At 33.6% G+C, this 14,109-nt stretch overlaps 1 protein-coding gene across 3 annotated transcripts in view; it reads left to right on the top strand.

Annotated features, from left to right (window-relative positions):
- LOC104602190 (E3 ubiquitin-protein ligase PRT1-like) overlaps window positions 1-14,109 on the top strand; it is an 81,251-nt gene that overhangs the window by 54,403 nt on the left and 12,739 nt on the right. For 2 of the 3 annotated variants that reach the window (XM_010265792.3, XM_010265794.2), the window contains one exon: window positions 2,030-2,233. The exons of the other annotated variant lie outside the window; for it this stretch is intronic. In XM_010265792.3, coding sequence (XP_010264094.2) covers window positions 2,030-2,233 — 204 coding nt within the window. The remainder of the gene's footprint in view (window positions 1-2,029; window positions 2,234-14,109) is intronic. 3 annotated transcript variants of the gene reach the window in all.

Raw genomic sequence — 14,109 nt, forward strand, 5'->3', positions numbered from 1 at the left:
AAGAAAAGCATCCCTAATCACTTCACCTGCTTTGGTACCATGAAAAACATGGTAATCACTGTCAATCAATAATGAGGCAGCAACCAGAAATAAAATAAAGAAACAAGGAGAAAGTAGAGAACGAAGAGGAAGAGAAAGAGAAAGGAGAAGACTGAGAGAAGAGAACTAGGTCAAAACTGATTAGAGAATAGTTTAGAAGTCACTAATCCTCTAAACCAGTCGGCCCACTACTTATATTAGTGTAAATAAAAGGTGTTTGCAAAAATACCCCTGTTTATGATAAATTCTGGACAGGAATTCCCTTAATAAAAGAAAGGAAATACTAAGCTATCCTACTGCCCCAAATACAAGAAATCTATTCCCCTCAACAAAAGAAAATAGGCAGAAAGACTCCTGCCATCCAAAGATAAGTACCTGGATTTCCATGTGGCTAGTGTTTTCTCCAACTTTCCCAATATTAGTTGCCACATAGCAGGCTAATGTTCCTGGAACATCTAAATAAGTAAAAGCAGAATTTCCAACTTGGCAGCCTAATGCACCAGCCAAATCTTAAAGTTAAGCTCCATCTAAGTCTCCTGCTCCAAGTCATAACACTTTTTTGAAAGTTTATCTTCAAACCCACAATACTTCAAAGTTCTTTAGGAAGTCCATTTTCCCCAATCTTTAAAGCCTTCAATGAAGGTTATCCTTATTTCACCATCACACTTGGAACCTCCATTACCAATGTATACAATAATGGTGATAGGAAATCCCCTTGTCTAATTCCCTGGGAAGCTTGGAAGAATTCCATAGATGAATTGTTCACCAAAATAGAAAAGGATGATGAAGCTAAACATGAAAACACCATCCTCTCCATTGTCATCAAAACTAATTATTCTTGTAACATTTTCTCAAGAAACTCAATCCATCTGTACACAATCATAAGGGGGAGGTATTGGTCATTTACTCAAGGACCGATTGGACAAAAGAACTCCATAGAAGATGAACTAATGGATGTACTTCAAGGACTAAAGCCGGTTAGGAAACTTGGGGGTGCAAAAACTTAATGGTGGAGGGGGACTTGATTACAATAGGGCAGATGAGTCAAACAGGTTTAGTGCAATGGAAGCAAAGACCACTTGTAAGAGAGGAAGAAAACATTGCAAGGGAGCTAAGTTCTACCTTCAATTGGATTCAAAGAACAGCCATTGGCATGACTATCCCCCTCACCAGACAAGGAACTAGCAGAAATCAATTGTTTTGGGTCAACAATGCTAGAGAGCCAGAATGGTGTTTGTAATGTAAAGAAAGGATAAATGAGAAGCAAATGAGAATGTAAAGGACTAAAAGGGGTGTGGGTAATGCCTATAAAAACAGCTTTGTACATTTTATCTTTCTTTTACCACAATTAATAGAAGTTTTCCAACTGTACTTGATCATATGTTTTACATATCAATCCCAATTCACCACTTTTAAGTGTTCCTTCAACATACTCACTTCCAATGAGCACATATCAAGAATTTGTCTCCCTTTCATAAGCACCATTTGAGTAATGCCTACCACTTCTTGCATAACAATTTTGAGCCTTTCTAGGGAACACATTGACAGATATCTTATAGGGGTTAGAGATAAGACTGATAGGACAAATGCCTTTCAGATTACCTTCCTTTCTCTTTCTCAAGATTAATGTAATAAAAGTAGCATTAGAACCTCTATCCAGCAAACCCAAGTAAAAAATCTGCTAAACATCCTCAGATGTCCTTTTTAACAGTTTGCGACATTAGCTTAAAAAGCATTATTAAATTCATCTGGCCCCGGTGCTTTATCTTCATTCATCAATTTTACTGCCTATTAATCTCTTCCATACTGAAGTTTCTTTCAAGTGCAGCTGCTTTCTGTTTGATAAGGCACATGAGTGGTATATTTCCAATTGCAAAGTGTCTCCATGGCATAACATTAATTCTTATCAAATCTTCTAATATCTAATATCAAATTTTGATTGACTATTTTGAATTTAAATGTTCCTGTTGTGATGTTTAAATTTCTGCAGTTTATTGTGAATCTTGTATAGCCACTAATGTGGATGACACACTTAAATGCCAAATTTGCCAAAGTCTGCATCCAAAGGGATGTCCAAAAGTATGTTTGGAGCTTCATAATATTTTGGAGAAACAATTCTCTGTAGAATATGCATTGAGAAGAGAGGCAGTCCAGCACAAGCAAGTCCTTTGTCGAAGTGGGAATCCATCAATTGGTATGCTTCAATTTGCTAAGAAGTGTTTCTCGTACTTGTTTGATTATATTGAATAATATTTTAGGACTAAAATATAACTATAGAGAAGAGTAGAGAAAAAGATTAGAGAATTAGAGAGAGGAGAATATTACTATGATTTACACAAGAAATGACTATACTACCTTGTTGAGGGGAACCCTGTGTAAGCTTATTATATATATTGATTATGCCCAACTTCTCTAGAAAACACTCTTGCTTCTAAGAAAGCATTCAATTTTTTAAATATTCTCTTTCCATTATCTGATCTAAAAATCTTGATTGACCTTATATTATTGTGTAAGAATCATCTCAAAGCTCTTAACAAGAATAGGAACCCCATCTCTTGAAGTCTTGATTAAAAATATACAACACATGTCTTGTACAAACATCTACAAAAGTGATAAAATACTGAATGCTACCATATCAGAAATAGGGAAGGTTCTACACACATCAGAATGAACAATATCAAAAGGAAATAAACTTCTTTTATTACTTGGATAAGAAGATGTTCTAAAATGCTTAGAGTATTGACAAATTTCACACTACAGACTAGACATATACACAAACACAAAAAACTCAGGAAACAAGACTTTCAATGGTTGAAAATTAAGATGTCCTAGTCTAGAATGCAACAAATAGATTCTAGACCTATTAGTACTCTTAACTAGATGACTACAAAGTAGGTAGATGTAATAAAGAATCCAGAAAATAGAGACTTTCAGCTTCAAGACCATGTCCAATCATTCTCCCTAAAGACATGAATTAGGGTACTAAGTTACTCTACAATTGGAATTTTTTGTAATATGACTGATGGAAAAGTAAAGATTAGCATCCAAATGAATATCTCTCTTCCCAAAGATAGAAGAGAGAGGTCCATCTGCAACGCTAACCTTTTCCCTGAAAGGGGTTGATGGGATGAAAAGAGGTTGGAAGTACCAATCATATGGTCTGAAGCTCCTTAATCAATGACCTAGGAAGCATTTGGGGCATGTCTGGAAGAAAGGTTACTTGAGTGAACAAATGAAGAGGTAGAAATACCTCCCAAAGGAGAGGCTACATTGCTATTGGCTTCAAGATGGACAAAGAGACAACTCAGTAAAGTTAACTCTTCACTAGCAGAGTAGAGATTTACCTGAGGAGAATTCCTAGTAGTAGTAGTTGGCTATTTAGAAGAAGCAATTGAAAGGGATTTCTAAGATGTCACTGCATTATGAGTACTCCGTTTCTGGGGTTGTTTTTCCTTCTTGAACCAAGAGGATAACCATGCAACTTGGAATATACCACACAAGAGGATAACCATGCAACTTGGAATATACCACACAAAATGGTCTTTCACCTTCTTACTCATCACATGCTTTTTAGTAGAGGATTTGTTTCCACTTGTAGAAATGAGAGCAGAATGTTCTAATTCAGTCTTCATCACAACCCTTCTAGAAGCCTCCTGTTGAATAACAGGGTATACTTCATCAATAGGAGGAATATCACTGCATCCCAACCAACTGCATTGTAACAATCTCAAAGTTGGATTCATCCCTAACAGGAATTTAAACACTCAAATTTTATTTTTTAATGTTAGAGTTGGCCGAGTAGGGGTAACTTAGTCTTTTTCATTCTACTTTAAATGGTGACTTGGCAATACTGTTTTATTTTTAGTTTCTTGTCCCATACTTAAGTAGGGGCATATTTGACTTTGTACCCTTAATGAATATAATAGAAGGTTATGGTCGACTAGGAGGGTTAAGACTTTCTAGTTCGACAGATTTCTCCTTTCTCCTCCTCTCTTCTCTCTATCTCTGAACAGAACTTGTCTGAACCATCAAAACATTTAAGAATATCATATTGTGTGGCATCCTCATCAATTTCCAGTGGATTGTCCTTTGGTAATCGAGTTCTTCCCCTATGGCTTGTAAGGCAGCATAGTATGTAGGTATGCTCGCCTCCCCTTGCTTAAGATTAGCTATATCTTGACTAAGTTGAAAAATCTTATCTCTGTTTCTCCTCTGAGAATAAGTTTAATTCACCTTCTCCCAGATTTAAGCAACTGTTTTGAGAATCATGAGACCCCTACTGATTTGGGGTGTTGAGTTCCATAACCATGATATAATAATCATATTCTCCTGTTCCTACATATCCAACAATGGATCATCTTCAGTCGGCCTCTTCATCTTCCTAGTCAAGTACCCGAGCTTACCTCTACTGCCAATATAGACCTTCACAGATTGGGACCATTCGAGAAAATTAGTTATATCAAGTTTAATTGTTATCATCTGTAAGTTTGAGTGCTCCCCAAGATTAGTGATAGATTGCATGGCAGATGAAGTGTTGATAGATTATGAAGAAGAGAACTCTTGAGCCATCTGCAATCAACTTCCAACCAGTTCACATCAAGGAAACCAGGTCCAAAAGACGAAGCCAAGAAATAAGTCAAAACAGTCCCTAAAAGACAAACGACTGAAATGGTGGCAACATATAGATCGAGAAATAATCACCAATTATCCATTCATCCACCAAAAAAGACACTTAAAGTTGTAGAGAAATAATAACCCCATATTTGCTAATGTTGCTCATTCATTCGTCCTAATAAGAGATATTTTTAGAAGACACTTAAAGTTTTGAAACCTTTCTCTTTTATAGGGATTTAGAATTTATGACCCTAATATGCAGATTTGGTTTTCCAAATCAAACAATATTTATATCTATAGAAGTGATTTCAAGCAAAGAGAGGGGGATAAGGGGGATTCAATGTTTGCTATATATTCATGGCATCTTCCATTATTGTTGAATAATCCATTAGTTATAAAAATTATTAAAAATTTCTGGAAAATATTCTACCAAAAATTATGAAATAATTATTTCAGAAATAATCCATTACTTAATAAATATTAAATAATTTAATAATCTACCAAACATTAATAAACAATCCATTATTTAATAATTTTTGGTTGTTAATAAATGTTCAAAATTTCAATGTTTAGTGAAATTTACATTAATCATTGTAATTTAATAAATTTTCATTAAATTTTTATAATAATAATTTATTTGAAAAAGATATTACTAATTAGTGTAATTTAATAAAATTATGAAATAATTATTTCAGAAATAATCCATTACTTAATAAATATTAAATAATTTAATAATCTACCAAACATTAATAAAAAATCCATTATTTAATAATTTTTGGTTGTTAATAAATGTTCAAAATTTCAATGTTTAGTGAAATTTACATTAATCATTGTAATTTAATAAATTTTCGTTAAATTTTTACAATAATAATTTATTTGATAAAAGATATTACTAATTAGTGTAATTTACTAATTTCTATAAAATCAATAATTATAGCTAACAATTATCAATTAATTTAGGGAAACTCTTTAACTAATAATCCATAATTATTTTTTAAGTAAGCAATTAAAAAAATTAAGAAATTAATCTATGAAAAAAATATTCTCCAAAACTATTTAAATAATAATCCGTATTATTATTCAACTAAATAATTATTAAGAAATATAGGAAAATTAAATTAGGAAATTAATCTATCAGAAATAGTTTCAAAATTATTTAAATAACAATCCATTATTATTATTTCAATAAATAATTATTAAATAATTTAGGAAAATTATTAGTATTGTAGGGATGGCAATTTCCCCTGTAAAACTAGGGCCTTAACTTGTACTGCCCTGAATGGGGCAAGTTTTCTCAAATCTTAAACAGGGATGGGGTAGATACAGGGGGACAAGGAAAATATTTTTGCCCCAACTAGGGATGGGCTTTGCATATAATTCAATAAACCTGATGGTAAATTAATAAAATACCCATAGATTTAATATTGACTTTTAAAAATTCTCTAAGTTTTTCTTATATTCTTATAATCCTAGGATCCCATAATTTCATTTATAAAATACCCCCAAATTGTCATAATCCAATTCATAAAATACCCCTAAATTCCCATAACCCTATTTGTAAAATATCCATAAATTATATTTTTTTAGTTGGTTTGGTTGCCTCAGGGTGGGGAAAATTAAATTTTGGGATTCCCCATCCTTGATGGGGAATGGGTGCTTCATGCCGAACTCACCTGCCACTGGGGTCATGGTAGTGATGGAATAGAGTGTCTTGACTTACGGGGGCAAGGGACAAGGAGTGGTGCCCCATCTCGTGCATCACACGAGCCTTCACTTGTTTATGGATATTTTACAAATAAGATTATGGGAATTTGGGAGTATTTTAGGAATTGGGTTATGACAATTTGGGGGTATTTTATAAATGAAATTATGGGATCCTAGGATTATAAGAATATGAGGAAAACTTAAAGATATTTTAAAAATCAATATTAAATCTACGGATATTTTAGTAATTTACCATCGGGTTTGGGGAATTATATGCAAACCCCATCCCTAATTTGGGGCAAAAATATTTTCCTTGTCTCACCCTGTCTCTGCCCCGTCCCCATTTAAGATTTGAGAAAACTTGCCCCGTTCGGGGTAGGGCAATGTAGGGCCCTAGTTTTACGGGGAAAATTTCCATCCCTACAATTCTAATAATTTCCTATAACTAATTAACTAATAGTAAATTAAATAACAATAAATTACAATATTTTATGATAATTTCCAAAAAATTTATTGAAGTTTCTATTGATTAGTTGTAATGTATAGTAAATTAATTATTTACAATAACAATAAACTAATGTAAATTATTTACTTTTTAAGCCTAAATTATTTACTATTAATCAAAGTAAATGTAATTATAGTAAATTAATGTAATTATGTTAAATTACATTATTTGTAATTAAAAGTAAACCATTTGTTGTTAGTTAATGTAAAACTAGGTATGGTCAAAGTCAACCAAGTGGTCTAGATCGGTATGGATAGGCTTAATAATTTTCCTAAATCATTTAATAATTATTTATTGAAATAATATTAATGGATTGTCATTTAAATAATTATGAAACAATTTCTGATAGATTTAAATAGTTTTGGAGAATATTTTTTTCATAGATTAATTTCTTAATTTTTAATTACTTATTTAAAAAATAATTATGGATTATTAGTTAAAGAGTTTCCCTAAATGTTTTGACAATGGTTTACTATAATGATTGATTATATAGAAATTAGTAAATATTTTATCAATAAAATATTATTGTAAAAACTTAATGAAAATTTATTAAATTACAATGATAAATGTAAATTATGCTAAATGTTGAAATTTTGAACATTTATTAATAACAAAAAATTATTAAATAATGGATTGTTTATTAATTTTTGGTAGATTATTAAATTATTTAATATTCGTTAAGTAATGGATGTATTTCTGAAATAATTATTTCATAATTTTTGGTAGAATTCCAGAAATTTGTAATAATTTTCATAACGAATGGATTATTTCACAATAGATTATTATTTAGGAATAGATTATTTAACAACAATGGAAGATGCCATGAATATATAGGATATGCTAAATTCCACTTATTCCCCTCTCTTTGCTTGAAATCATGTCTATAGGTATAAATATTGTTTGATTTGGAAAACCAAATTTTAAAAAATTATGTTCCTATTTTTATGGGATAGTGGAGAGAATGGAGGGGAATTAGAGATAGAAGTGAAGGAGAGGATAAAAATATGTTTAGCTAATTAAGGAGAGAAGTTAGGTTGTTATAGAAAGTGAGAGACGTGAGTTGTGGGGGGAGAGAGAGAACCCAATGGGAAGGGAGAGGAATGAAGAGAGAGGGTGTTGAGATGGCAAATTGGGAGTGGCGGGAAGGGGGAGAGGAGAGAGAGTCAAGGAGAATGCGGGGTTGGGAGTAATGGAGAAAGGAGAAACAAGGTGATGTGGACCTTCTTGCTATATATATATATATATATATATATATATATATATAGATTTTCATTTTAAGGAGTTTTACATGTTACATTTTTGAATTTTAATTTGAGATAATAGGTTATTTTAAAACTTATGCTTATTTTTAATTAATAGTGTTTAATATTTTAATAATTTGCATTTTTTATTTTTTTGGCATTTTTGAAAATTTTAGCATTTTTTCATTTTTTAGATTTTTTTTTGCATTGTCACCCTGCTTCAAAAAGGCACGTGCCTTTCCTTGTGCCTTGGGCACAAAATGGCCCTTGCGCTTTTTTTGTGGCTTTCACTTTTAAAACACTAGGTGTGTCTAAGTGGTGACCTCACCTAGAGAATGATCCATATATATAATGATGGTGAATGTTCTGTCCATACAAAAGTGTTATAAATATATGTACAAGAATGATTAATGTATATAGGGTATGATACAACAGTACTCCCTATGTATAAAAGAATTGTAAAAGTACACATTTATCCCTCATCAACCATTCCTTTATAGACCTTACCTCATATGCTGTCGATATAGTCCAATATCTAAATGTACCTTGATTGACTATTGGAGAAAAGGATATTCCAGGGACCAGATCACCAATTGCCTTAAAATTAATCAAGAAACTTCTTGGCAATAATCTCATTCTTTTTTCTTTTAAATTGTTAACTTCTTGGCAATTATTTTTGAAGATGAAAGTTGATTTCTTGAACTAATTTGGCTCTTATACCATGAAAATCTGGGTAGAATCAATCTGCCCCAGATTTCTATGCTTCAAAACAATGTTATCAAAGCACCAACTAGTCAATTATGGTCTAGACCAACTACATTTACTGACCGGTCAGTTGATACTTGTGATGTAGTTGCCTATTATGACTAAGGATAGACTAGATTTACTAGTTGATTAATGACTAATCAACCACAAAGTCATTTTAAAGCTTTATTTGTTTGTTTGTGTTTGTATCTAGAGCTTGAAGAGAGAAGAAATAAGAAGAAAAGAGTTCCAAGAAGAAGTGGCAGTAGCTTCTCACTGTTGGTGTCCATGCTGCATTAGGTTTAGGAACAGTGAGAATTACATGTATACCCTTAGTAGAGCGGAGTTGACAATCAATTCTGTAAAACAGTATGTTTAATCATAAGAAAACAGTAGAAAATAGATCTGAAACAGCAAGGAAGAAGAAGAGAGAAGAGGGAGAAGACAGAAAGGATATGTTTGGTCTGAAGGAAAAGGTAGGAAAAGGAAGGGAAAGGCAGGGAGCCCTATACAAGGTTTGTAAAGGTTTCCCTACCTTTCCCTTCCTTTCCCTACTTTTTCCTTAAAACCAAACACAGACAAAGAGAATTTTGGAAGAAGAGATTGTAACTTTCTCCTAGTAGGGTGGTTGCCAACAATAATAAAAGAAACAAAAGAAATAAAAGCAGTAAAAGGGGCCTTAGTCCATAACAACTAAAGCTCACAATAATACAATTAAAAAAATAAAGAAAGGGACACCGACAACTAGGGAGCTGTTTGGCTCAATATCTCAACACCCCCCTGGTAGCTAAAGCATAGATATCGATCATGCCCAACTTGCATATATAGTGTTGCAACTTAGCTTTAGGTACTCAATGAGAACATCTACCAATTGTTCTTTTGAAGCAACAAATGGTAGAGAGACTTCTCTAAATGCTACTCTCTCCCGTATAAAATGTCTATCTACCTCAATATGTTTGGTTTTGTCACGCTGAATGGGGTTGTGAGCTATATTGGTAGAAACTTCGTTATCACAATACAACACCATTGGTTTGTCATAACTGATACCCATCTCTTCTAGCAATGATCTAGGACATAGCAATTCTGACACCCGATGAGGCATTGCTCTATATTTTGCTTATGCTGGAAATCTTGCCACAACACTTCACTTCTTACTTCCCTAGGAAATTAAATTATCGGCAATGAGAGTATAATATTTAGATGTAGGGCTCTTGTCATCAATGCTACCTACTCAATCTGCATTTTTATATGCTTTTATCCTCCTATGCCCATGGTTAGAAAACCAAAGACCTCTCCTTGGAGATTCCTACAAAGAACATAATATCCTTTTAGTAGCAGCCAGATGAGTGTATCTAGTAGCATGCATGAATTGGCTGATCACACTCGCTACTTAAGATATATCAGGCCGTGTCATGCATAGGTATAATAACTTCCCCACAAGCCTCTATAACACTCCCCTATCAACCAATAACTCTCTGCCTGTGGTAGATAACTTATGATTTGAATCAATAGGTGTGGGAGCAGGTTTGGTACCAAGTTTACTTATCTCAATTAATAAATCTGGGCCATCCGGCACATATCTTCTTTGTGAAATAAAGATCCCATCTTTTAACCTTGCCATTTCAATACCCAAAATAATAGCATAGTGCACCAAGGTCCTTAATTTCACTTTTAATATTAAGAAAATGTTTAAGCTTCCTAATCTCCTCCACATAATCCCTAGTAACAACAAAATCATCAACATAAACAATCAAAATAGTAACTAAAGCATCTCTCCTCTTCACAAAGAGGGTGTGATCAGATTAGGTCTGAACATAGCCAACTCCAACAAGAGCATTATGAAACCTCTCAAACCAAGCTTGTGGAGATTGATTGAGCCCATAGAGAGATTTCCTCAATTGAAAAACCTTCCCTACTAACTCTTTAACATACATGCTAGGAGGGAGAGACATATATACTTCTTCATGACGGTCACCATTCAAAAACGCTTTTTTCACATGAAACTGATATGAAGGCAAAGACAAAGAAGCTGCCAAGGATAAGAGAACTCAAACAGAATTCATTTTGGCAATGGGAGGAAAAGTTTCCAGGTAATCAATCCCATACTCTCGAATATAACCCTTAGAAACCAGCCTTGCTTTATACCTGTCAGTATCTAATACTGTATGCACACTTACAACCTCTAGCTCTTTCCCTTTAGGTAAATCAACAAATTCCCACGTGTTACTCTTCTAAAGTGCTTCCATTTTGACTCTCATTGCATCCCTCCATTCTGGTTTACATACTGCTTCTAACACATTTTTGGGTATGAGATGAGAGGAAAAAAAAGGCTAGAAAGGAATAATAAGAGGGAGATAACAAGCCATAAGAGAGGTTCTTAGAGATTCAATGCGCAATACATTTACATTTACCTTTTCACATGGCAATGGGAAGGTCAAGATCTGGTATAGTCAGTATTTTAAAAGCGCAAGGCGCAAGGCGAAGCACACGCCTTTTTGAAGCAAGGTGCAAAAATACAAAAAAAAAAGCTAAAAAATAAAAAAAAGTCAGAAAATTCATGAAAAATGCCAAAAAATCAAAAAAAATATTAAACATAATATTAATAAAAAATATAAACTTAAAATTTAAAATAAATGTTTTAAAAAACCTATTATCTAAGATTAAAATACATAAAAATAAGATGTAAAGCATATTCAAATGAGAATTTAAAAATAAAATCCAACATATCAAGCATTTTCAAGCATGTAAAACCTCTAATCTCTATTTTCACTCAATTGCATTACTTCAAGTAGCTAATGTAATGTAAAACATATTACATTCCTGATTCTACAAGCCACCTTTGTGCCACACCCCTTGAGGCAAGCCCAAACAAGGCCATGTTAGGTGTTAAATTCATAGTTCTCACACAAAAAATAATGAATTTATAATTTTAATTGCTTTTTAAGAAAATATTTTATTAGGATGAATGAATGAACAACATTAGCAAATAGGGGGTTCTCGAGGCCCTTGTGATGGGAGGTCCAAGAGGCCCTTGTGATGGTGGAGAAACAACTTACACATGTGTGCCAAAGATAAACCCTCATGAACTAGGTGGTAGACAAAGGAGAAATAGTAGGGGGGGGGGGGGGGGAAGAGGTAACATCAGAGGAGGAAGGAATAGGAACCAGAGAAGAAGGAACTAGAGAGTTGTGTATAATTGGTTACTTATTAGAGATGTCACTAGGGATAGGAACTCGAAGATGAATATCAAAAAGAGGAGACTTCTTCCCCTGAGAAGGAACTAGATAAAAAGGAGACGACTCAACAAATGTGACATCTAGGGAAACAAATTGGGTACCACTAAGAGGATCATAATAGCAATAACCCTTCTAGGTTCAAATTTTTGCATTTGTGAATTGGGAATATGCACATAGCAAGTACAAACAAACACTTTGAGAGGAATAGAGAATATGTCCTCATAAAAAAAGAAGAGTAAAAGGATATTTGAATCCAAGGACCCGTGAAGGTAAACAATTAACCAAATAAGTTGCTATAGAAACAACATCTCCCTTGTATTTTATAGGAACAGAGGGGGCAAACAAAATGCATCTGGAAATTTCAACAATGTTGATTTTTCCTTTCAGTTACCTTGTTTTGTTGAGGGGTGTAAGGACCAGAGCTTTGATGGATAACTCCAAAGCTAGCAAGGTAGGTAGAGAGACCCTTCTGAAAGTACTCCTTAGCATTATCAGATCGGAATACCTTCAAACGAGTTTTAAACTAAGTGAGAACAAGTTCATGAAATTGTCTTATTAACTTTTAGACCTCATCACGGGAATGCATCAAGTAAATCCATGTATATCTTGAAAAATCATCGATAAACAAAATGAAATATCTATAACCTCCCATAGAAGGTATATGGTACGACTCCCATACAATAGAGTGCAAAATATCAAAAGGAAATTTGGATCTTTTATTACTTAAGGGATTAGTATTTCTATAATGCTTTGATAATTGACATGCTTCACATTATAGACTAGAAAGACTGACACTTTTAAAAAAGTTAGGAAATAAAAGATGCATAGAAGAAAAGGACAAATGACCCAAATGAACCAAAATGACATAACCTAATTTTATGAAAAGACTATGACACAGTTGACTTCAAAGCCACCCTTTGTGATGATAACTAGTTCTTCTTAGGCACTTCAAGCAGGTATATTCCATTCGCCTAATGGCCATTCCCAATCACCTTTTGAGGCTTTAGGTCTAGAAAATACAATGTGTGGTAAAGAAGGTTATATAACAATTCAAAGATTTAGCCAATGTGATTTGATTTACCAGAATCCATAATCCAAGGGATACAATAAGTGGGGGCCACAACACACTTGTTGGTTCCCTTTGGAGTGATGCTTTTAAGTTTTTTATTCAGTTGTTTGTGTTAACTGCCTATAAGGGCATATTAGTCATTGTACTCTTTTTTACTTAAAGTATAAGTACCGATGGAGAGGGTGGCCAAAACTGGTATTGCTCTCTCTTTCTTTCCCAACCTCCTCTCTTCTCTTTTTTTTTCTTCCACAAGAAACACTTATTTTATTTTCTTCTCTACAGATTTTTTGATTCAACAGATTTCTACTTCGTATCAGAGCAAGGTTAGGGTTTCATGGAGTTCATCCATGCAGTCCTAGATCAGCCGATTTCATGAGTAAATAAAGGGTTGATCGATCTACTTCAGATTGCCCAGTTCTTGGATTTTTTTGGTGGGTTTTAGTCATCAAGAAGGTGATTTGTGTTTTGGAATCAAAATTAGGGAGAACTAGAGTGCGGGGAAGAGTACTAGTCAAGTTGAACTCTTTATTTTTGACCTAGTATTGGGTGCTCAGATTGTTTTTGGATTCCTTTAGGTTTTTACAGGGGCGGTTTAGTTTCTGGCTGTTTCTGAGCCTCCTGGAGAGATTGATGCACTTTTCCAACAAGTGTCCCTAGTGTGCTTCGACTTCTTACAGAAATCATAGAACACATCCCTCTTTTTCCTCCTTCTTCATGTCTTTCTCCCTATCCCTACCATGCTTTGGCTTTACAGTTGCTAAGGCTGATTCTATATGTAAAATCTGTAATATCACCTTCATCCTACTTTCCATACTGTGTTCCAAGGAGTAGGCTCGAGATAGAGTGGCACTATCTCTAGTAAGTAGTTGATATCTTACAATGTCATATTCTGAATTCAACCCAGCATGAAACTCAAATATCCTATTAGTCTCAACCAATTTCCTCTATGTTGTTGCA

Source organism: Nelumbo nucifera, chromosome 3, assembly GCF_055504915.1.
Source record: "Nelumbo nucifera cultivar China Antique chromosome 3, China Antique-T2T, whole genome shotgun sequence".
Classification (NCBI taxonomy): Eukaryota; Viridiplantae; Streptophyta; class Magnoliopsida; order Proteales; family Nelumbonaceae; genus Nelumbo; species Nelumbo nucifera.